This window comes from Spea bombifrons, chromosome 4, assembly GCF_027358695.1.
Source record: "Spea bombifrons isolate aSpeBom1 chromosome 4, aSpeBom1.2.pri, whole genome shotgun sequence".
Taxonomy (NCBI): Eukaryota; Metazoa; Chordata; class Amphibia; order Anura; family Pelobatidae; genus Spea; species Spea bombifrons.
This window is the reverse complement of record NC_071090.1, coordinates 47,490,695-47,515,584: the sequence shown is the minus strand read 5'-3', so window position 1 is coordinate 47,515,584 and position 24,890 is coordinate 47,490,695. Positions and strand designations below refer to the sequence as shown.

At 38.0% G+C, this 24,890-nt stretch overlaps 1 protein-coding gene across 1 annotated transcript in view; it reads right to left on the bottom strand.

The window, feature by feature from the left end:
• Nucleotides 1–24,890, bottom strand: part of TRHDE (thyrotropin releasing hormone degrading enzyme) — a 330,613-nt gene that overhangs the window by 272,892 nt on the left and 32,831 nt on the right. The window contains exon 2 of the mRNA XM_053465546.1: nucleotides 20,470–20,743. Within this exon, the coding sequence (XP_053321521.1) occupies nucleotides 20,470–20,743 (274 nt within the window). The remainder of the gene's footprint in view (nucleotides 1–20,469; nucleotides 20,744–24,890) is intronic.

The window sequence follows — 24,890 nt, the reverse complement described above, 5'->3', positions numbered from 1 at the left end:
TTTAAGTCATCACACTCAAACATTTGGTGTTAAAGAAAGAAGTAAGAATCAAACTCAGTCGTCTGGTGTTGTGTTAAGGGGAGGGGGTCTAGGAACAATAATTCTAAAGTTTGAGTGGAACAATTCAAATGGCAAATCATTTAACCCCTTAATGACAAAGCCCGTACGGGCTCAAGATGTATTGTTTTCAATGGGTTTAGGGACCGCCCATTGTCCTTAAGGGGTTAAGTAAGTTAGAGAAATGATTGTGAGTATGGCAGCTGTAGTTTAATATTGATAAATGTTAAATAATGCACTTGGGACATAAAAATCCCAAGGCAGAATATTGTGGGCACTATTCTGTCAGTGACAATGGAAGAGAGGGACTCATAGGTAAACAGCACGCAGGGTGCTGTGTTGCTTAGAGACAGCCATTAGTAGCAGGAAGAGGGAGGTGAATATGCCACTTTACAGATCTCTGGTCAGGTCTCGCCTAGAGTAATGTGTACAATTTTGGAGAAACTATTTACAGAAGGATATTGACACAATGGAGAGAGCTCAGAAGAGAGATACAACAATGGTATGTATCTTAATATGTATAGCTTAGAGGAAAGAGAGGGGGGATGCAATAGAAACATTTAAATACCTAAAGGGATTTAACAAAGTGCAGGGGGCAAGCTTAGTTGATTGAGTCTCTGTTCCTCCACAGGTGTGGAATCCCTATCCAAAAGGGGATTGATGCTCCCATTTATACCCATTTATAGGAAATGTTGCACATTGTCACCATAATCACTTGGTCCTCAGTTTTTATTTTTAGCTCATGTCTCAGCATTTGGATTTAACATAACAGAATCTAGTATTATGCCACTAAAACTGTCTACAATACGCTGATGGAGACCTGTATATTTTAACTTCTCTCTTTTGGCATTTAGATTGTATTTACTAATACATATTTTTGTTTAGCTTTTGTGTTGATTCAAAACCCGAATAGCTCACCTTTCAGGATCTGTCAATGGGGAAAAGAAAAAATGTCGGTGCGCTAAGCTAGTCGCAGGCTCAAATAATACAAATGTGTAATACGAGGGCCTACCAAACAGGTGTAAGCATGCAGCAAGAAACAGTGTATTGGCTGTACAATGTATACAAAAAACAAAAACTGTCTGCGCTTCTGTCAATGCGCTTCTGTCAATGCCCTGGGAGCTTTGGTTTATATACATAGTACTCAAGAACCTTATTAGTGTAAAAAGTATACACTGGTCAGTTAGCATCTGATTCAAATCACCTTACTTGCTATGGTCAAAAGACAGTAAAACATTTCCATTGCAGACAAGAGATGGAAAGTAAAGTGGAAGCAGTATTAAAGAAATTTGAGAAACATCCACAATAGTTTTCTGATTTTTTATTATTAAAATCCAGAAGCAACAAAGTCTCATATTTCAAGAGGAGAAGCACAGGGTATCGAACTAAAGATCATATAAAACAGTAACATAAGTCTTCCTGGGGCCTTCAGAGTCATTTAACACTTGCCATGTGGGATTGGCTTCAGCCAATTTAGGTTGAGTACTTATAACTGATAATCACAGTACCAACAAGGTAATTGGAAAATACATGCATCAGTTACTGGCAAGATCCCCATTATGTTTAAACCTTTACTTATGATTAGGATAATTCTAGAAAACACTGCATTTCCTTACACCTAGGTAAAGATAATGTGTCCACCAAAAAGGACACATTTCTGAGTACCTTTTCCAACTTCTGAATATCTTATTCAACTTTTCAGAAACAATTATACACTTTCATAGTGCCTCTTTCTACTTTTTACCAAAAACAATATTTTTGTTACACAAGGTGTTGAAAGGTGGGGTCAGAAAAATGCCTATAGCAGAAAACAAAGTGAATTCTAAAATTATAAAAAAAATTGTTAATTTCTTTAAAATAAACGCAATTCAAGCCCACTTGTCAACAAAGGTAAAACATTTCTCACAGCAAGAAAAATGGTACTTAATGCATGAGTTAGCAACAAACAATTAAAATGTGAACAGCATATCAAGCACAAAGTGAATTATCAGGGAGGTATTAAAGAAACCATTGGAAGATGAAATTAGTATAGAAAGTGTTCCAGAATATATTCCCTAACCTTTTTGCATAATTAAACCCTTGGAAGAAAAAAATATGCTTCTATAAAATGCAAAACCATCCAGAAATTTGCTTTAATATTTCCAATACTTACAAAAAAATATTGTACGATCATCAGTCATGTAACGTATCGATTCTTTATTAATTTGAGTGATGTATTACAAATACACAAACATATACATATCCAGTATCCTCTGATCATGTTGAAAGTTCAATAACTAATACTGAAAAAGCTACTATATACCTGGATATATGTAAACTTTTTATTATAAAGTAAAGTAAGTGGGTAAGAATAGACTGAAACCCGATTAAGGTGTTCTTTTCATAACACCTACCAGCATTTTTTAAGTGTATACGATTATGGAGAACAAAACATTATCCATCGTTTTTATGTGATTATTTTTACATTAGAAAGAAGAAGAACATGCCTTGATGTAAAGGGTTAAAACAAACAAAAATCATATAATATATGCATTTAAACGTTCTCATCATTACCGTAAGACCTGATGAAAAATATTAATGGTTTCTTTATCTAGAAAGTCAATTACTGTAGATCACGATGAGGGAATTTCGGATGAGAAAGCTGACCATTAATAACATTAAAGCTATTTAAATGTATGTCAAGGGATTCTTCTCTTTTAATGGATATAATTAGTAATGATAATTACGGTAGCATGGTTTTGGAAGTGAAAGGTCATGTTAAAGTATCCTCATTAGCTTCTCTGTTACACAGAAGACAACATTATCTTGCAGCAGCAAATGTTGAGTCACAATATTCTTATATGGTAGGAAACACATGCCTTTGATGTAATAAAATCTGCACAAGTTGGATATATGCACTATTCTGAATTTCCATCATAATGGGTGTAAATCATATATATATATATATTGTGACAAAAGGTGTGGTAAAGTGGTAGATGGCAGGTATATTAGACCAGCCTTGGTCAATAGTAGTCTGCCTTAAAATATGTCCCAGGGAAAGATGTTGTTTGTCTACAAACTGCATTACTGGCAGTTTGCAAAACATGGTAAGGGTCCCTGGGGCGGAGCATCTGGAAGAGCAGGGTGGGCCAGTGCTCCAACAGCACTAATTGCTGTATTGATCCAGTCCACAGTCTGCATTCTGGACAGGAGCTCCACAGGTGTGGGGTAAGTAGCAGCTCACCTGTGGTTAATTAATTAGCAGACAGAGGGTAAAAGGGATTGAGCCTGATTCAGAGAGGAAGCCACTGTTATGCCAGCTAGGAGAGCTGATGAACTGAGGGGTGGTTTCTCTCTGCAAAGCTGTATTGATGGTAACTTGTGACCTGTTTTGTCCTAAGCAAGTGCTAAAGCAAAGACTGTTATTCTGCTTATAACTGCTGCTGTTTATTCCTTTAAAATAAACATTGAAGCTGAGCTGGATGTGTCCTGGACTTCATTTTATATATATACATACACACACTACACACACAGTATATACCTACTCACCTACCTTCTCTGCTGACTCATTCCACTTCTGCATTTTTATCTTATATCTTTTCCCTTCTCTTCTATATTCAAACTGCTATTTTCAGCCAAACCAAATAGGTAGGGAACAGAAATGTGTTGACCGAAAAACGCATGAAAAAAAATGCATCGAAATCTTTTTTATGGCCCATATATGTCTAATATATATAAGACAAGAAACGTACTGAGCAATGTAATTTGGGATGTTTTCCATAAATACAATATCAGGATCTGAAACATTTAGGTATAATGAAAGGTACACCTGTTCTCACCTTCGTTTTCCTAATCACTATTTGAATGCCATTAGGGCTCTGCGTCAGGCTCCTTCAGCTACATTCTTGATTTAATGGGATCAGGCAGAGCTATTCCCTGTCCCCATTGTTATTTGCACTCTGGAGTCATTGCTTCAATCTATAAGAGAACACCCAGACATTCGGGGGATTGTGGTTGGAGATCATGAGTACAAAGCTGTGGCGTATGCCGATGATGTCCTTCTTTATCTTTGCTTCTTACATACCTCCTAAATATATTTAAAGTGATTGGGGATTATCCAGCACTTTCCAGATTATAATTAATCATAATAAATCAGAGGCTCTACCAATACAATTATCATATTAAACTAATAGAGTTGAACTTTCAGTATTCTTTGCACCAATCGTTTATCACATACTTGGGGATTAACATTTCCACATAGATATCTTGGCTGAGCAGAGTGACCTCTGTCAAAATGAACCTTACAGCTCAACCCTTTCTTTGTTCCAGATGAACCCCATTCCACTTCCAAACTCGAACTTCACACTTCAGTCTTGGATTGATTCCTTTGTCTGGAACAATCCTAGACTAAGAGCCAGGAGAACCATTACATGTTTCCCTACTAAAGTGGGTGGTTAAGGTCTACTGAACTCCCTGCAATAATTCACAATTTACACTAGTTCAGCAGCTACATGTTGGTAAGGGTACCAAACGATGGGTTGATCTGGAACATGGTCTTCTCCCATATGATACACTTAACCAATATATCTTGTCAAGGACTTCACGTCCTCTCTCCTGCTGTACCTGTCCAGGTATTTGTACCTCATTGGACATCTGGGATAAAACAGTCCTTAAGAAGAAAGCTATCAACCCCCCCTCCCTTTAACACCACTCTTCAGAAACAGATTAATTGTTCTGCTGCTGTTTAAGAATTTACAATCTCACGGTCTAACTTGTTGCGTCTCCACTCTATGGGAGCTAAACCCACAGTTGCATGCTGGGAACTATGAAGCCAGGTATGCACTTATAAACATGTACGGTAGTCCTGTCCGAAAGTGGCCAGACTCTGGGGCATTGTACATTCTTTAATCATGAGAGCTCTGGGCAAGCCACTCCTGCTAAACCCATGGTTACTGTATGTTTGCTGTCAAAACCTGCCCTCTCACTACACACACGAGAAATCCCTACGGCCTCTGTTGTTAAGGCTAAGATTTCTGCCAAAATAACGTTTTTTTCAAAATGGATGTTGTATGCAACAAAATCTAGATTTTTCTATTGAATTATCTGTTTTTCATGAAAGCATTCCAAAATATGCTGCAATAATACTTTCTTATAATAACTGATATAAATATATAGAATATAAAAAATATTAATTGCTTGATGAAATTGAGTAACAGTCTCAAGAGGAAATGCAGTGACTGTTTAATTCAATAAAAAAGTAATGTTACCAGGTACCCTTTGACACTTATTTTTATTCTATGGGGAGGAGCAATCCATACACTAAATGTGCATGAAAAACTGAAAAAAACACTCTAGATATACTATTGAGGAGAGTAAATTAATGGTGTTCAGTTAAAAACAGCCTCTTATATAAGACTGTCAGTAGCAATTATTGTCAGCGCACGCGTCACAGTTAATTGCTATGTGCCATGTACAGACATTGACTCAATATCCTATGAATGTTCCTCAAGGCTTGATCCTTGGATAAGTGAATATTGCGCTGCAAGATATCAATGGTAGAGAAACATGCTTGGAAACATGTTCAAGGTCAGGGTCATAGGTAAACAAGCAAAATCCATAAAACAAGCTAAGTTTAGAGGGGGCAACAAAAAGGAGAGCATTGACTCTTCTGTATGAGGAGTTCCATTCGTTTTTATAGGTAACATTTGGTGTTAACCGTATGTAATGTCACTCTTCATTAATCCAAAATATTAATTCACTGCATTTTTGACATAAGCAAATGATGAGTGCACTAAACATTTTTTTATGTTATCATATGTTAAGTTTTGCTGGCTATCCTTCCACTTGGATGCTGTTTTGCAGGCAAAGGGTGGTCACACCAAATATTGATTTAATTTATATTTTTCTTCTGTTCACTCACTTTGCATTTTCATATAAAATTAACATGTCTATTTTTCTAAGAATTTTTTCACACCTACCAAAAACATTTGCACAGTACTGTATGTTTTATATATTTAATTGAATGTGAAAATGTTTTAATGTGTATAAAATATTTAATAACATATTCATATACACTAGACATGTACAAATGGTCCAAAAATTATTTGGCTGAATTTTTCGCTTCGTTTTTGGCCCATTCATTTTCTGGCAATGAATTTCATTCCCCGCTCATTCAATTCGGCCAAAAATGTGGGGGACATTTTGGATTTGGGAACACTATTTTGTGCAGCAATAATCAGTCCGGTTTCCAGACAACTGTTGCTAGGTTTAATATCTGCAGGTTTTTAGTTTAACATAACTAATAATTCCAGTCAACTCTGGAAAATGGGATTTTAGCGCCTAAAAACACAGGGTTTAAGAATATATACCATCATAAAGAAGATTATCAAAAGAGATTCAACACATGGCACACCAGAGGCATATAGGGGTTTGCAGTATGCATTCATCAGATGTCATTCTTAGCAGATGCTGGTCTTTAAGTTCTACTGGTGCTTAGCCACCCCCAGTCTAGCCTTACTCCCACCTTATAAGCACAAACATGAGGTGGATTCATAGTGGACGTGATATTAACGCAATCACCTTCTCCCAGTCAGTAGAAGAGCGATTCAAATATGCTGGCTGGAACAAGACCCTTTACAAGTACATCTAGTAAAATGTTTAATATTTCAGTTTCTAGTGTATTATCCAAGTTTAATTACACTGAAAAGCCCTTGTGCCTTTTTTAACAACCCAGATATGTAATGCTTAGACTATGAGCAGTGGCTATATATATATAGCATGAAAGGTCATTTAGCCATAACGCAAGGCTTGTTGTTTGTGTTTATAGAAGGGGAAAACAGGACAAGCCATTCCATGCTTTAAACATTTGGATATGACCTAAATAAAACAAGCAACCCAACAAAGATTTTTAAATGCACTCTCACAGATGGAAAGTCTCTTGAACCTTAAGGAACATTCTCTAACGGCATTATTATTTATTGGTTCATATAGCTCTGGGTTAAGGCAGTTTCTGTATGGCACTCTGTTAGAATGGTTATTGGATTCTCATGAATTTGCACACATTAATAATTAAACCTGTAGTAGTAAAATGTTACATTTTCAAAAAATGCTTAGTGCAATATAAAGAACACAAACATAAACAATACAATGTGTAGTTAAGGAACAAAATGTTAAAAAAAAGTTCACAGTTAATATCCACCTCTTCAGTTCCATTAACTAAGTCACATTTTTTGCTTGAAATAGTGAACTATGAACCATAACTATGAAACGCCAAAAGGACATTAAAAAGAAAGAAGAACCAATAAAATGGTATATGTACCAGGAAAGACTTCATTTCCTTAGTAAAAATAAAAACAAATAGGGGAAACACAAATAGTGAAGATATGACAGCCATCATGAATTGTACAGACGGGAAACTAATTTTTCATTAAAATAAGAGGTGTACTAGAACAAAATTGCAACATTTAAAGTCGGAAAGCGGAAGGTGAAATAACATGAATGTACTTTATAGTAAGGGAAGCTGATATTTGGAATTCAAGAATACTAGAACATACATAAATGATAAAGCTGTTAAATAAGGTATAAAAATGTGGGGCACTTATGTTTTCCTACTGTCATACGCTATAAACTGCATAGTTTGGAGTTAATATGATTAATCTGTTTATACTACCAACTGTGATGCCACTAAAATACTGGCCTTGGCTGGTCATCGAGCATGCAGAGTGCATGCAATTGCAGGGAGCATGTCATTACAACTAACAAGTTGGTTTAAATTAACCCCAGTTTCACACTGCTCTAAAGACCTAAACACATTTTTTGCCATCTGACAAGAGTTATTTGACCCATCTAGTCCGTTTATTTCTTATTATGTATTATGTATTTAAACGTTTTTTTTTTCATTGTAATAATTTTTCCCCATGTTTATTTATTGCTAATGTAACTGTACTTTTATGTGTTATGTAGTTATGTAAATGTACTTAGTGCTTTACACTTTATGGTATAATAGAGGAGAAGTACAGAATTGCAATTGTAATTGCAACTGTATAATAAGTACAGTATTCAGACATTATGGATACATTAGAGGGCCCTACCCTGGAAGACTTACAGCCTAAGTCCTCTAGCCATACTTGCCTTTTGTAGTCGTGGACTTGTCTTATGCCTATTTCATGCACGCTTATATTCCCTCAACGAACTAACAATTAACAGTATAGTCTGTAATTGTACATGGAACAGAAATAAGCACAAAAAATATATCAGACTCCAAGTGTTCACCACAGATAAAAATGTAATTGTTCAACTTCAAGATATAAATTGATTCTGCTTCAGCTTTTAATTAGTAGGATTTTCAGAGCTCTCTTCCTGCATCATAAGTCACAAACACATTAGGAGTTCCATGCCTCTAGCAAATGGAAAACAAAATGTTTACACAATTTCTAGCCCACGAAAAGCTGCATATTTATTATGTGATTTTATGCATTGTTAGATTTTTTAGTAACACACAACATGTAAGAATTGCTTGTTATTTTTTAACTGTTACTATGTTAGCTACATAGTAAGAGCATGTTAAGGAAATCATTTTATAAAGATTAGTGTCAGTATTGAACTTATGTTATTATTACATTAAGTTAGAATAAAAAAAGTGTAAGGCTAGGTTTCCACTTGGTTTTTTTTTGCTAAAAACGCCCATAAAAACGCCAATTCAGCCACATGGCGTTTTTTTTTGTGAAAAAACGCTGCAGCCAGATGTTAGCTGTTCTTCAATAGGAAATCGCACAATGCCATATCCACTTGGCGTTTTTCTGTTTGGCGTTTTTTCAGTCCTCTTTGGCGTTTTTTTGCTTTTTTGGGCTCTGTGGCAGTTTTTCAAAATCGCAGCATGTTGACACTCTGGCGTTTTTTGCAAGGAAATCTTGGCGTTTTTCTCCAATAGAAGTCTATGGGAGAGAAAAAAACGCCATGAAAAAGCCATGTGGGTTTATTGCCTTGGCGTTTTTTCCACAGTTACAATGCAGAGGATGGACCCAGTATCTGTGTGTCCTACGAGAAATAGGCTGGAAACAAACAGTTTCACACCAAACAAAGTTCATATTGAATTCTACACCATTTAAAACAAACGTGCCATTACAAACAAACATACCCGACTGGATCCTGCGTGCCAAAAGCAACAGCAAACAATTTGCACCATCATTTGGGGCCAATCTTCCTAGAGGAGCAGACATTCGGAATAAAGCATGCCTTACAAACCACAGAAAAGAGACAAAAGGGTCCGCTGGGGCGTTTAAGTAGAACTCTACCAAGTAAAGGACATCAGGAGGGGGCAGATACTTGCCATTTATCCTAATCCCTTTTAGCTGGGTGAAACTTCTAACTTGTAAAGGCTGGAAAAACTGCCTAAGGTCAAAAAAAGCAATTTCCACAGAAAGGCTAAAACGCCAGAAAAAACTCCAGAAAAAACGCCAAAACGCAGGTAAATGCAGTGGCAGTTTTCTTGGCGTTTTTCCTGGCGTTTTTCATCAAGAAAAAAAACGCAGGACAAAAACCCAAGTGGAAACCTAGCCTAATAAAGTGAAAAATGCACATTAGTATTCATTGACCCACACACACACACCCCAAACGCCAGCCCTTGCACCCAGATTGTCCAACAGCACTAGCTCAGCACGTAGATTCCATAGACACATATGACTTGCCCTGCACCCAGATTGCACACATGGGAGTTGCTCAGCACCCAAGTTGCATCCAAAGGACATGCCCAGAACCCAGGTTGCATGCGCAGAATTTGCCTCAGCACTCAGATTGCACACATGGGACTTGCCACCTTTATTTCTTCTCTTTATTATCTCTCCCCCATAGTTTTCTGTTTATCTCTGAATTTTCTTACAACACCTTCCTTTTCTCTTTATTTATCTCTACCCTTTCTCACTATCTACCACCCTATTTCTGAATCGCTTACCTTGCTGAAGTCCTGTGGTGTGAGAGTTTTGTCTCACTAATCAGTTGCAGTGCGCAAGACTTCACTGCAAAGCGCTGGGATATGATGTCATATTCCAGCCTCAGAATCAAGTGCCTGCACTGCAACGGAGCAGTGAGACAGAAGCCTTGGGCTCCAACCACCGCAGTCAGGGCTCCGAGGAGCCGACTGGCAGCAGGGAGCGGAGGAGAGAGAGGGATGCCAATCGGTAGCAGAAAACGTTTTTAAGATCGAGCTGCTTGTTTGTGAAAAGGTTATCAGCGACCACTCTGTGCCCCCCTCTCTCTCCTCTAATCCCCTCCACCATGCTCTGCTTGTAATATTAGTTGAGTAGGTATTAACAAGCCTTACCAAATAAACATAATTTGTTTACGAATAATGAACTTTGCGTCAAGGAAATGGGGGCTTTTTTTCACAGAGAAAAATTCAAATTTTTATACCATGAGAATATAAAATATAGAAAATATTTTCTTGCACATACATGATAAATCATTTTATATGCACTACCAAAAGAGTATATAGATATCATCACATTCTTATGCCATGCAGCACATACGAGGACAGATAAAACATTTCACACAGTTCAATCAAAAAACAGACATATTATGTGGTACAAACTGATAAAACAATATTAACCCCTTAAGGATGCAGGCATTTATTTTACTCTTGAGGAATAAAGGCCTTTCAGCGCTTTTGTTATGTCTTTGTTTAACTCAAATTTTCCTCTCTCATTTATTTCTTGCACAGAAACCATATATTGTTTTTTTTCAAGACAGCAATGGTTCCAAACCCATTCTCATTTATATATCTCATAATTTAGTATGAAAGAAGTGGGCACAAAATGTATTACAATTGATTTCTTCAGCAGAATATATGCAAATACAGTACAAAATGATAACGTTCATTCAAAAACATTTCACTGATACAGCCAAGTCTCACATATTTAGATCTGCCAAGTTGTTGGGATGTTGTGGGGTCTAACTTAGAACAACTGTATGTCTGTTTTTTACCAATGTATTTAATGGGCCCATGTCTTATCTGAGGCATTATGGTGGTTACATATTTCAATTTAACTTTTTAAAAACTAAACAACCTATGATGCCTAGGGGTATATGGACATGTCTATGCATCGCTTTTGCAACTGCAGTTTCACCAGTATTTCCTCTGACTGGATTTGTGTATACCTGGGAACTGGCTAGGTTTGGCCCGGAGAACTCAGGTAGAAGCGCAACTTCTCCAGTTTTCCAGGTCAACACTTGTCCAAAAAAAGGGTAGTGTCCAGGTAGCCCACAAGTTCACAGGTATAAATATATGCATGAACAAACAATCTCGCAATTTGTATTCTGCATATTCCCTGAGTTTAACAAAGCCCTTCACGCATGCCCTTTGCATTGTTATGGGGGACTGCATGGTTTAAATTTGAACAGGCACAGCAGAGCCCCACATGCATAGGTTTAAAGTCTAAATTGGAACATGCACACAAAAAAAATTTTCAGAGACTTTTTTTCCCACACAATTTTTGGAGGGTATAAAATGATCTGAAATTTGATCTGAAAATAATTAATAAAGGGGTAAATATTATCAAGGTTGTCATTCTGATGGTCTTTCTCAAAATGACAGAAGATGCAGCCCTACTGCAGTAGTTGCCCTCCTCCTCCTCCATTGTCCGACTATTGACTATTGCTTGAAGCAGGCAATCAGTGGCAAGAAAGTTCTTCCTTTGAAATCAATAGTAGCATGTTCCACAAATACACACGAGGGTCTTAACACAGCCGAACACATCTCCTGCATAGCATTTAGCTGGGGATGGGGAAAATAGGTGAATGCATATGAGGATTCTAAAGAAGCCCCCAATGCATTTACATAAAGGGCCACATGAAAATTTAAAAGGACCACACAGCTATCACATGCATTAAAGTGTATATGATGGCTAGAGTGTCCCAGTAATGCCGAAACAATAACATTAGGAAACAAATCAGTATTGAAAATGGTGTCAGTATAATTATGTGAAACTCTTTTATTTACCCCATGCTAAATCATAGTATAGACATTTCTACAAGTTGTCTTTTTTGATGTTGTCCCATTAAAAGGTATTACCTTCTACTAAAGGCTCTATTCACTCTTGGACCAATACAGTTTATATATGTATGCATTCAAATTTATTTTTATGCCACAGTAGACAGCAATCTTAATCTCCCGCTATGGGATTTACATTATTGTATGTTTTAGTAATCAATTTCCCTTGAAAATATTTTAAAACCTATGTCATTGGAACCATACTATGAATACTGAATACAATAAATTTACAGGGAAATAAAAAACATAGGCAAACGTAATAGTAGCAAACATGAACTGCATGAAAACCAAGTAAATTCTGGCCATATTTTAGCAGAAGTTAAAAGTTCTTAAAAGGTTTCACCTGTAGAGCAAAAGAAAAAAAAAACTAGACGGCGACCAAAAATTATTATAGGTTTCTAAAGGGCACACTTTGAAGTCTATTTCAAGGTATTACTGTTAGTATTTCTACAGCAAAACTTTCAAAGTGAATATGTTAAAAATTCTCAAATACTTACAAGTGACCAGAAGAAAAACTTAGTGTATCTTTTTTGAAGCAACGGGAAAACAAAAGTGATGTACATAATTTGAACAACTATTTCAGCTGATGTGTAGATTAAAAATAGATTGGACACTATGGTCAAAATAAGTCTTTCAAAATATACACACTTCAGTGAGTTGATAAGGAACCTTGTTAAAAAGAGGGAAATATAATTCTCCACATTTTTTACCTTTTTATATAATAAGAATAATAATGAGGATAATAACAATACCATATTTTACTGCTCTAGACCTAGGTCTCTTCTTTAGGCATATTATAATAATATGCCTGAAGAAGAGACCTAGAAAGTCTTGAAAGCTTGCAATCCATTAAACTTTAGTCCATAAAGGTATTGTTTTTTTACCAAAATTAGCTTTCTCTCTTTTTATGACTAACATGGTAGAACTGAAACAGAAACAGCTGTGTAAGAGGAATAAAACTGGGTGAGAAACAGCCAAACTCACTAACAAGATAAGATTGTTGAAGAAAGGTTCAAGTCAAAAGTCATACACCACGGCAAGACTGAGCACAGCAACAAGACACTAGGTAGTTACACTGCATCAGCAAGGTCTCTACCAGTTAGACATTTAAGACAGACAGGTTTCCATATGTTCTGTCCAAACTCTTTCAAAAGAAGCGGGCAATGTTTAGCAGAAGGCTGAGATAGATATAAGATAAGGCCAGGTTGGGCACACTGGATGTGTCATCAGTCTATGTTTCTATGTTCTATGTTTCTATGATTGGCCCACAAATTTATTCTGCATCATGCCAACAACCCTGAGCATACAGCAAGTAATTAAGCACAATATCTTCAGTGTAAAGAAGATTAAGGAGTTCTGGAAGTGATGGCATGGCCCCCACAGATCTCAACATCATCCAATCTGTCTGGGATTACATGAAGAGAGAGAAGTAACTGAGGCTGCCTAAATCCACAGAAGAACTGTGGTTAGTTCTCCAGGATAGTTAGTTACCTCCCGAGTAAAACATTATGTCCAAGTGTACCTAGAAGAATTGTTGCTGTTTTGAAAGCAAAGGGTGGTCACACCAAATATTGATTTGATTTTGATTTTAGTATTGTTTACTCACTTTGCATTTTGTTTCTTACAATTTTTCACATCTGCCTAAAATGTTTTTACAGTACTTCATATCACAGTCAATGGATCACAAACCAATTTAATTAACTAGAGGAAAAAGAAATACAATAGCTGTTGTATTAAATAAATGGTATCAAATTCTTATCATATGTTATTGATAATCAAGTGATTGTACATTTTCTAAAATATAGTATCCACAAGAATTACATTTCTCCTGAGTTTTATACATAATCTTAAAACAGCATAAAAGAAATTGTCCGCTTATGCATGTCAACAATATTAAGTCACTTGGGAAATATTTACCACAATTCCTGACTACTGATATTTTCTAAAACACTGAGCATTCTATTACATACTCAGTTTTTTTCTAGTGCAATAGACTTGGAATCAATAGATTGTAAGTTTTCAATGCATATTTTGCAACAAGGTCTTGACATGCTCACTGTCTTAAAAGCCATTTATGATGATCTATGATATGTAAATTAGATTTCAGTAAAGCAGAATATAACACATATAACTAGAAAAGTTAAATATATTCTCCAATGAATGACAATATACACTGCGTACTGCTTACATGCTTATTCATTTAGATCAAAGTGCAGCAGTGTGGAATAACCTATGTTTGTCAAAGGCTTAACACAGGATAAAATGTAACATTGACTTTTATCCAGAGTATTGAGAATGGCCAAAAAAGACATAGAATTCAAAATGTGAACAAAGACTGAACTGATAAGAAATAAGACAATTGGGCAGTATCTAAACAACATTGGTCATTAGGACTGACGATTCATACAAAGGCCCAAAAATAGGGTCAGACCTCCCACGAATCAAGCAAAAACAAAGCAAAAAACTCAGCATTTTTGTCTGAAATTTGAGGTACACATTCCCTCACATTCTCTCGCACTCGCATTCTAGTTCATACTCTCTCTCTCATGATTCCTAAATATTTCCCTACCTTCTCTGCCGACCACTTCCACCGACTACTTATGCTTCCCCTTCTTCATCATCTTTCTTCTCCCTTCTCTTCTCCATTCTATCTTCAATTCTTTATCTGGTATCTTCTTTTTTCGCCCGCAAACATCTTCCCTACTCCTCCATCATGGAAGATGACATCACCGAAAGAACCGACTGACGGCAATAAACCAGAGGATGTCATTGCAAGCACCGTCATTTTGCGTTCACGGCACTTCCGCAAAAGGGTAAAGCCTCCAGGCACACCCTGTCCTCCAATTGGAAGTACAGAGAGAGGCTGTCCCTGTGGCTCTGCCTTTTTGTGGAAGTGCCCCAGGAGGCCTTGTTCACTGAGAAGCAGACGGAAAAAGAAGACACAAGGAGAAGAGGATGTAGAAAGAGACAAGAAAAGAAGCAGAGCTGTTGGGCAAGGAGACAGGAAGAAGGTAGAGAGACATGAGAGAAGGTAAATGTGAGTGTGTATGCACGTGAATACGTTTGTAAGAGAGTGTGAGAAACTGTGAGCAAGAGTGTGAGAAAGCATGAGAAGGTGAAAGGGCGAGTGACAACAAATTTAATTTCCGAATATAAGTATAAATCCCAATTTTGTGTGAACAGGGCAGGAAACATTAATTGTCTGAAAACAAATGGACCAAAACTAAAAATTAATCCAAATCATTTTTGGTTCATTTGCACAAGTCGAAAAGGTATTATCTTTTTAAAGGAGAATATAATCAGTTTATCTCATCCACAAGCAGACTATTGACAGTTAAGTCATGGATTTATAATTTCTTACGTGCTGTTTCCTAACTATTGAACTAAAGTCTGTTAAGTTATCAACCATGTATTTACAGCAAACTGGAAAAAAGTACAAAACTGCTTAGGAAAGTTTATTGATGACCTGGTTTGTATTTAATGCTTGATTCTATTGCATATGTGAATATAGACCATTGCCTGTATCATTTAAATTACATTTGTGAAACACATAAAATGTAGATGTAGATACAAATACTGATTGTTCAGACCTTGCAATATGTAAGAAAAAATATGTCATTTTTTAAACTTTACTTTGAAACGTTACTTTGAAATGTATAGAAAGCAAGTGATTTAGCTTTGTTGAGGGATAATGTTAAAAAAAAAATCAGATTAATGGCGTTGCACTGTTCAGAGCCTTGTTTGTTAGATTTCGATTAAACGAAAAACATATTCTAAATCACTGACCAATCCTCTTGCATGAGATTCGTCTAGGCATGTTATTTTTGCAGACACACATTTAGATATGACATTTCACAGTGATTTCACAAACAATAAACCAATGCTATTAATCTTCTCATTTCCTATTGCACAATTAATAAATCATTTATTGTGTACAATGTACATGCAGTGATATATTGCATAGGTGGGGAATTTTTTTACAGGTCATTAATAGTTCTATAACAGAGCAGGCACTGTTGATGTGTGTGAAACATATGTCTCTTGTTTGGCCTCTTCCTGGATCCAAAGAACTAAAGACAGATACAGAGAATGTAATCTAATAATAATGTGACCCAAAAATAATCAAATTCTTTCAAATGTATTTTTATTTTTGTTAAAACAAAATTAGAATAATAAACAAAATAGATTAATACATAGTAACATAAAAGGTGAGGGCAAATAAGAACCTTTCGGCCCATGTAGTCTTCACGCCTTCACTGTATTACACATACCACTTCTGCTGGAAGGCTATTCCATGCAGGGTATATAAGATAAGAGGAAAAAGTGACACTTTTAGCAATGGGCCAGCCACCTATGTGTTGTTAACAATAGCTGAGTAAATAATATTGCTGGGCATATGTACTACTGCAGGAGAGAGAGAGACACAGAATGGTGAGCTAGAGGTAGGTGAGAAGGAGAGAGTTAACTTGTCAGTTCATAGGCATCCCTAAAGAAGTGGGTCTTGAGGGATTTTTGATGGACTGAAGGCAAGTGAAGTGCTAGATAAGCTAAATAAGGGCATTTCAAAGGATGAGGGATGCCCTTAAGAACTCTTGTAAGTGTACATGAGAAGTAGAAATCAGAGCAGAGGACAGACAAAGACAATGTAGAAGTGCATTTAAAGATAAGTGAGGAGAAGTAAGTAGAGGAATCACTATGAACATGGTTTGAAATTGAGTATACAGATTTTGAATTGAGCCCTTAAGTGTACTTGCAATCAGTGAAGAGACTGACAGAGGGGAGAATACGCCGACCACGTGTCCTGGATCGCACAGGACAGTCACGTATTTTGAAGCACTGTTCTGGTATGGCAGGGGCTGTGGGGATTGTGAGGGGGGGCATGGCATGGGCTGGTTTGGAACATTGCAGGGGCTGATTGGGACAATACATGGGCTGAGCGGGACATGACAGAGGCTGAAGGGGGGGCATGGCAGAGACTGATGAAGACAATACAAGGGCTGATGTGGACAATACAAAGGCTGATGGACACTAAGTTTGTGCTTATAAAGGTAAGTGCTAAACATTTAAATGTTTGAATTTTAATACTCCCTTCATCTTGCTGCTGTGTGAACACATGTAAGCCTTATACAGCCTTATACAGCCTTATACTTCACAATTCTCCTGTGAACTAATATGCACTGCTGAAAAGGTTAAGCATCTACAATGTGATTTATAGAGAACAATATTTCATAGTTATATTGCAAGAATTTTAAGTAAATCTCATATTTAATAATAAATACTGGTACAGAAGGAGAAGAAAGTTGCTGCCAGTACAAATCTATATATTGTGCATATGTTCTACAGTGATGTTGTGGTGTTTTATTGTTCTCAATTTAATATTACCCCCCTTGTGGTAAAATAGATGTATACAGTAATGCAGATTAGCATTGACAAAAACCTGTTTCATCTATTTTTGTACTGTATTTATCTCATTTTGTTTCAATAAACCCCCTTTATCCGACGACCTGGAGGCCAACATTGTTGTCAGATATTCTGGGTGACTTTCTCTTCTCAAACACCTCACTTTATGGCAATGCTAATGAAGTCTGTTCCACCATAGACTTAAATTGGCCACAGGGTCAGACTGGATGATTAAGACTGGGTAATTCTATTGTTTCCCATAGACAGTATGATAAAGTGGGCAAGGATAACAAAGGTAGGACATATATAAATGGTAAATATGCAGCTGCCTAAAAAGATTAGAAGGTGTCAGTATCCCGGCTGGATTAACCGCTTAAGCCGGCCTTCCCTCGCCGACCACTGAGCCTTTCGCTGGTTTCTGGTTGATACCAAGATGTCAGCCGCTCAAGTTGATATAGCTACCCCAAAGAACATTAGTCGAGACTGGATGCTTGTGGGTCAAACAGGAACTACCATCTTTATTATGGAACATGCAAACATATTAATACCAAACCTTCCCCATAGACAAAAGGAGCAACAGTAAAAGTTCCAGGAGACATCAACAAATAAGCAATCAAAGGTCTCACAGGACAAGGTTTTCAAAAATCAAGTCCCTTAAAACCCTTTTCAAAACAAGGGTAACCCAACTTTGTATTGGACCTCCGCAGTCTTTAGAGTCTCTAGTCACTGGGGAAATGTGGCACTCTGTATCGGGGGGGGGGGGGTAGTAGTCCCAGCAGGCCATTTGTACTCCCCAGAAACAGAACCCCTTCCTAGGCCAGGGCCAGTAGTCTATAGAGAGGAGGCTGGCCCCAGGCACCTCCAGGAGCCCAGGGCATGGAGACTTCCGTGACAATTACTTTCTAATTAACAATGTTAAGACCCCATGATACTCATAAAAGCATTGTCCTCTCTGTAAAAAAAACAAAAGCACTTTTGTGGTAGTGGATAGAAAAATAAAATCTGGCTCTGGAGCTGCCCAGGGTGCATGAATGAATAAACTTTTCCTTCAGCAGCGGGTATAATGGAGAATGAGTGTACTGCCTATTGTTGGCTTGGCATTTGGTAGCTCACCCCCCTGGATGACAGCTCAGTCTCTGGTTGGTTGGCAGATAGCATCTCATCCTCTAGTTGGCTGGTAGGTAGGTAACAGCTCAACTTCTTGTTGGCTGGTTGACTGCTGAGCCTCTGGTTGGCACACGTTTCATATACCAGCCAAACGACTGTTTTCTTGTGAAACAGTCCCAATCTTGTTCAGTCATAAGCCACCAGCTCCCAGAAACTACCCCTCAATAGTGTGTCATTTGGTAGACATTTAGTGTCATTTAGTAAAGAGAACTGTCATAATGATAAATAAAATACTTATTACATTAAAAAGTATATGTTTAATGCTAAAATATATGTGTAATACTTTTTTGGACAAGCCAACATTCCCCCTATCCTTTCTGTTTTCTTTGGTCAACCGAAGGGAGAGGGATGCTGTCTGTCACTGCACACAGAATAATGTTATGCTCCATGATATAGTTTACATTTAGTAGCCCAACACTCAAATAGTAGTCTCCCAAATTGAACAGAACTGCCTCAGTGCATGGCAGAATTTAAAAGTCTCTTTTATGAATTAGATGTTTAGGCAAACACCACAGATTATTCACCGTCTACATTCCAAACCTGCCATTCTTCAGTGACATGGGAACAATTCTTCCCTATTCTGCTACAAGCACAAAAAGTGTATTAAAACTGCACTTATATATAATGTTTCCCTGAGATTATTATTAAGTATATATACACCACAATGCTTGAGGAGCTATGCATGCCCTCTATTACTAAACCTGAAACGTTGTAAAATAGTATAACATATTACTTGTATTTTATACAAAACACCTTCCTTTGCATTATATGTTATTCCAGAAGATATGGAGGATATAAAAGCTGTGGAACCCCATTCAAACTAATTACTAAGCCAGTTAAGGGAAAACAAACAAACAAAACAAACAAACAAAAGAAAAAAAAATATATATATATATATCTATATATATATATATAGATATATATATATATATATATAACCTGACTCATACCTGACATGAGTAAAATCCATTAATCTGGTTTTGATAGACAGAATTGTCTTGTCTATTGAAGGCTGACAGACAGTAATCTGATGCTCTGAGACAAAACAAGCTCTAGCTGTAAAATCCTCGGGTTTTTTTCTCCGTTACCAGAATACCATGTGTTTCACTCAGTGATAAAATGAATCTCTGGGGATAATCAGTGATTTTCACTATTGATTTCTCTTTTACTAACCTCTCAGCTACTATCTTAGAATTGTGACATAAAACATTATACATGTCAAGATGTTGACATTTTAAACTCTTCCGAATTACATATACTTTCAGATTTTCATATTTTTATCTTTTCAGTGGAATCCACAGCATAGCCATGTGTTATTTCTTTAGAAAAATGAACAGAAATGTAAAAAGTATGTACAGTTCTCTCTCTAACAGTACTTTGTAGACTAGAGTCCTTGAAGCATGTAGTCCTGAAATAAATTAAGGATTTCCCCAAATAAAATTGTGCAAAACAGACTGGATGGTTCTATATCACTGATCATGCCGTCCAACATTTTAGATGGCCAAGGTAGGCACTTATGTTTTAGGTGGCATTTGAAGATTTGTCAAGGGCCAGGGCTTTATCAAGAACTGTTATGTAAGTAGACACTCTGTTGATATTTTAAGGACAGTATCTAGAAGAATAGTTTATTTTATTTACCAAAGTTGTGCTCTATGATACAGACGGTACATGACCATGTCTCGTATGAAAAACAAAGAGGATTCTACTTTGTATGCTTCATTGCAATGTCTTTATATAATATACAAACCAGTCAATTTTATTATCTGCCAAAATAAAGAAAAATGGTACCAACTGACAAGGTAAAGTAGGCAAAATGTACTTACTACAACACCGTTCCTTGTGATAGCTTCTCGATAGGTGAAATTGCATACTGCCCAGGCAAGGTAATAGGTTGACATTAAAGGAGTCTGTGAAAAATGATCAGTAACCCATCCACCCTCTTCAAAAACAGATGTCTCCACTGGCATATTCGACAAGGAAAGATAGGAAGTCTGATGCTTAATGCTGATTTTGAATGTGGCTTTATAGATTGGCTCATCAAAACAGGGGAAGGCTTTTCTGGCATGAATAGGAGAAAATTGTGTGACACCAAGGAACCTAAAAAACAAAGCAAACAAAAAAAGAATAATTGTATCTTTACTAAACATATGGAATATACTTGTAGTCTTTTTCCTGATTTCCCTAAAATGGCTTGGCTACACACTTTAGCTTTGTCTGTTTCTTGAACCAACATAATGTCATTCTAATACTATTACGGTATAAAATAACTTATTACTATGTATATTTATTTTGTGGCCTACTGGTAATTTATATAGGGAAATTAGTAGACTTGGGCACCAGGGGGCTCTTCGTGTTCGTCTTCGTGCTCGTCTTCGGCAAAAAAAAAAACTTCGTATTCCGCGAATATTCGCCTGGTCCTGTCTTCTCTTCGGGCGAATATTCGCGGACATTCTTCGTGCTCGGGTTTTCTTCGTTTTCCCCGGTTAAGGGGTTAAAACGGAGTTAAAGCTGCTCTGGCGCCAGGAGTTTAAATGTCCGTATGAGCAACTCTATTGGTCGTCAGCAGGGGGCTCGTCTGCCATTGGTTGATGGCAGACGAGCCCCCTGCTGGCGACCAATAGGGTCGCTCGTACAGACTGTTATACTCCTGGTGCCGTAATTGTTCGGCAGATCCCGCTGGTCTCCCTGTTCTATCATTTATTAACTGATAGAACAGGGAGACCAGCGGGATCTGCTGGGTAAGTTGCAGCATTGGGATTTTAAAAGTCTGCACGAGCGACTCTGTTGGTCGCTCGTGCAGACTTTTAAAACCCCAATGCTACAATTTACCCGGCACATCCCACTGGTCTCCCTCCCTGTTCAATTAATTAAATGTCCGTACGAGCGACCAATAAAGTCGCTCGTACGGACATTTAACTATCTGAACAGGGAGGGAGACCAGTGGCATCGGCAGGGTAAGTTGCAGCATTGAGGTTTTAAAACCCCAATGCTGCAACTTGCCCTGCCGATGCCACTGGTCTTTAACTAATTGAACAGGGAGGGAGACCGATGCCACTGGTCTCCCTCCCTGTTCAATTAGTTAGTCTGTGCGGGGTTAAATGTCCGTACGAGCGACCAATAAAGTCGCTCGTACGGACATTTAACTCTGTACAGGGAGGGAGACCAGTGGCATCGGCAGGGTAAGTTGCAGCTGCAACTTGCCCTGCCGATGCCACTGGTCTTTAACTAATTGAACAGGGAGGGAGACCGATGCCACTGGTCTCCCTCCCTGTTCAATTAGTTAGTCTGTGCCGGGTTAAATGTCCGTACGAGCGACCAATAAAGTCGCTCGTACGGACATTTAACTCTGTACAGGGAGGGAGACCAGTGGCATCGGCAGGGTAAGTTGCAGCTGCAACTTGCCCTGCCGATGCCACTGGTCTTTAACTAATTGAACAGGGAGGGAGACCGATGTCACTGGTCTCCCTCCCTGTTCAATTAGTTAGTCCGAGCGGGGTTAAATGTCCGTACGAGCGACCAATAAAGTCGCTCGTACGGACATTTAAATCTGTACAGAGAGGGAGACCAGTGGCATCGGCAGGGTAAGTTGCAGCTGCAACTTACCCTGCCGATGCCACTGGTCTTTAACTAATTGAACAGGGAGGGAGACTGATGTCACTGGTCTCCCTCCCTGTTCAATTAGTTAGTCCTTGTCGGGTTAAATGTCCGTACGAGCGACCAATAAAGTCGCTCGTACGGACATTTAACTAATTGAACAGGGAGGGAGACCAGTGGCATCGGCACTGCCGATGCCACTGGTCTCCCTCCCTGTTCAATTAGTTAGGGGTTAACTTTTTTAAAGGGTTAAGGGGCCGTGCAAGTGAGCCTATTGGTCGCTTGCACGGCCCTTTAACCTATGGATTTCCGCTCCCGTTAACCCCTTCGATGCTGCGTTAGATAACGCAGCATCGAAGGGGTTAACGGGAGCGGAAATCCATAGGTTCGCTGTCAGGGGCTACAAAGACCGTGCGAGTGAGCCTATTGGTCACCTGCAGGGTCTTTCTCTGGCATCAACCAATTGGTTGATGCCAGAGGAGGTCCCTGTAGGCGACCAATAGGCTCATTCGCACTGCCCTGTAACCCGCGACGGCGAACCTGCGGATTTCCACTTCCGGGAACTGCCGCGATGCCGCGAAGACAAGGTAAGATGAAGGGGGGGGAATGGTAGACGAAGACGAAGACAATCACGAAGATCTTCGTGGTGTGTGTCTTCGTCTTCGCCTACGTTTTACCGCCGCCGTCTTCTCTTCGGCGTGTCTTCGGAACGAACACGAAAACGCACTCTTCGTGTTCGTTTCCATGTTCGCCCGAAGACGAATGCACAAGTCTAGAAATTAGGCATTCACATGAAAAATAATGCATTTTATTTACATGATTTAATGTCTAAAAATAATTAATACAGTTTCTATAAATATGTTTTAACTTCTAGGGCTATAGAACACAGTGATACGCATTATAAGTTTGTAGAAAGAATGGACATCAGGGGAGGAATGAGCAACAGGGGGATATGGGTCTCAAAGAAGGATTACCCCTGTGGCAACATCATACTTCATCATAGCAGTAAATGTTTTTCTATAATTTTTAATTCCCTTTTGTTCCCCAGCAATAGGCACATTTTTATTGTTAACAAAGCAAGTGTCCCTATATTATGCGTGATATAATGAATAGTTAAGGGAAGTGTTAGTCACTAGCATTCACTATATGCAGATGATTTTCTGAAAATAATTGCTAAATAATATAGAATGAGCAAGGTCGGTCATCTGTATTCAGTTTTACTCATGGTATGGCACAATAATTAATCTAAAGCCATGTAGAACTATCCTATAAATGTCATACCATATGTTCAAAAAAAAATGCCTTAAATTAGTTTCTCACCATCACACAATAATAAGCCTTCGCTGCATAATAAGATGCCTAGTATACTTGGTAGTATCAACAATAAGAATCCTACTTCATTTGTGAGTCAGCGAGAAAAACCTCCACCAGAAGAAATAATAAAAAAACTAAAATGCATAGTATAATCTATGCAAAGTGCCATCACATCACCCCCTTGATCCTTTTAGGTTGTTTAATTTGCTTTAAATAGCAAAAAATGAATAAGATTCTTTGAATTTTTAAAGCGAGTTAGGAATCGTTTATTGCTGTGGAGGAGATACCATGAAATGTAGACTGTGGAAAGAATAGATTTGTTTATTTTGATTATTTTATTGATATGATTATTTTATTGATATCAGTATTAGGGAATTTAGAACAGGGTAAATAACATACAACACGGTAAGTAAATTATTCATATTTGGTATGTTGTACCACGTAAAATTAAATTTAACTGATATTAATATAATTCTGTTACAGGCACCAAAGAGATTCTTTACACGCACTACTTACCTACAGAAAGAAAAATGATATGTGTTCTATCAGAAGATAAATTTGAATATTTTTTTAATTAAACCCTCCTTTTCTAAACACATGGGAGTGTGTCAAGGTAAATGGGAAAAAAATCAGTTCTGCATTGGTTTATGTTTTCAACCCTTTGGCTTTTTCACATACAACAAAAAGACATGTTACATAACATAGACATGTTAAGTTGCTTAAAAAACAATTTTACATTTATGGCCATTCACATTTAGATCTTAACTCTTACATTTTAACTACTGTATTTTCCGGCGTATAAGACAACTTTTTAACCCATGAAAATCTTCTCAAAAGTCGGGGGTCGTCTTATACGCCGGGTATACTCACTTACCGAGCTGGACTGGAGAATCACGATTCCCCACGAAGCCCTTAAAACGTAGTGTATCTCTAGGGGAGGGGCAAGCAGAGAAGCCGCCTCCCCTGGGCCGGTCTTCAGGGCCGCGCCGAGGTAGGTGCAAGATCGTGATCTCCCCAACTAGCCCTGATCAGCGAGTGCCCGATGAGCAGGGCTGGTTGGGGAGATCACTACCTCCCTCTAACTAGCCCAACATTAGGGAGCTCTAGGTCTGGCACTTCAGACCTCGGCTTCCGTGCTCCCTAATCACTACGCGACGGCTATTGATGCCGAGCGCTGAGATGGCGTCATATCCCGGTGCTCGGCATCAATTGCTGGCGCGTAGTGATGAGGGAGCAGTAAAGCAGAGGTCTGAAATGACAGACCTCACGCTCCCACAACTGGATGGAAGATAGAAGATGAGAAAGGTAAGAGATGGGGAGAAAGGGGTGTAAGTGC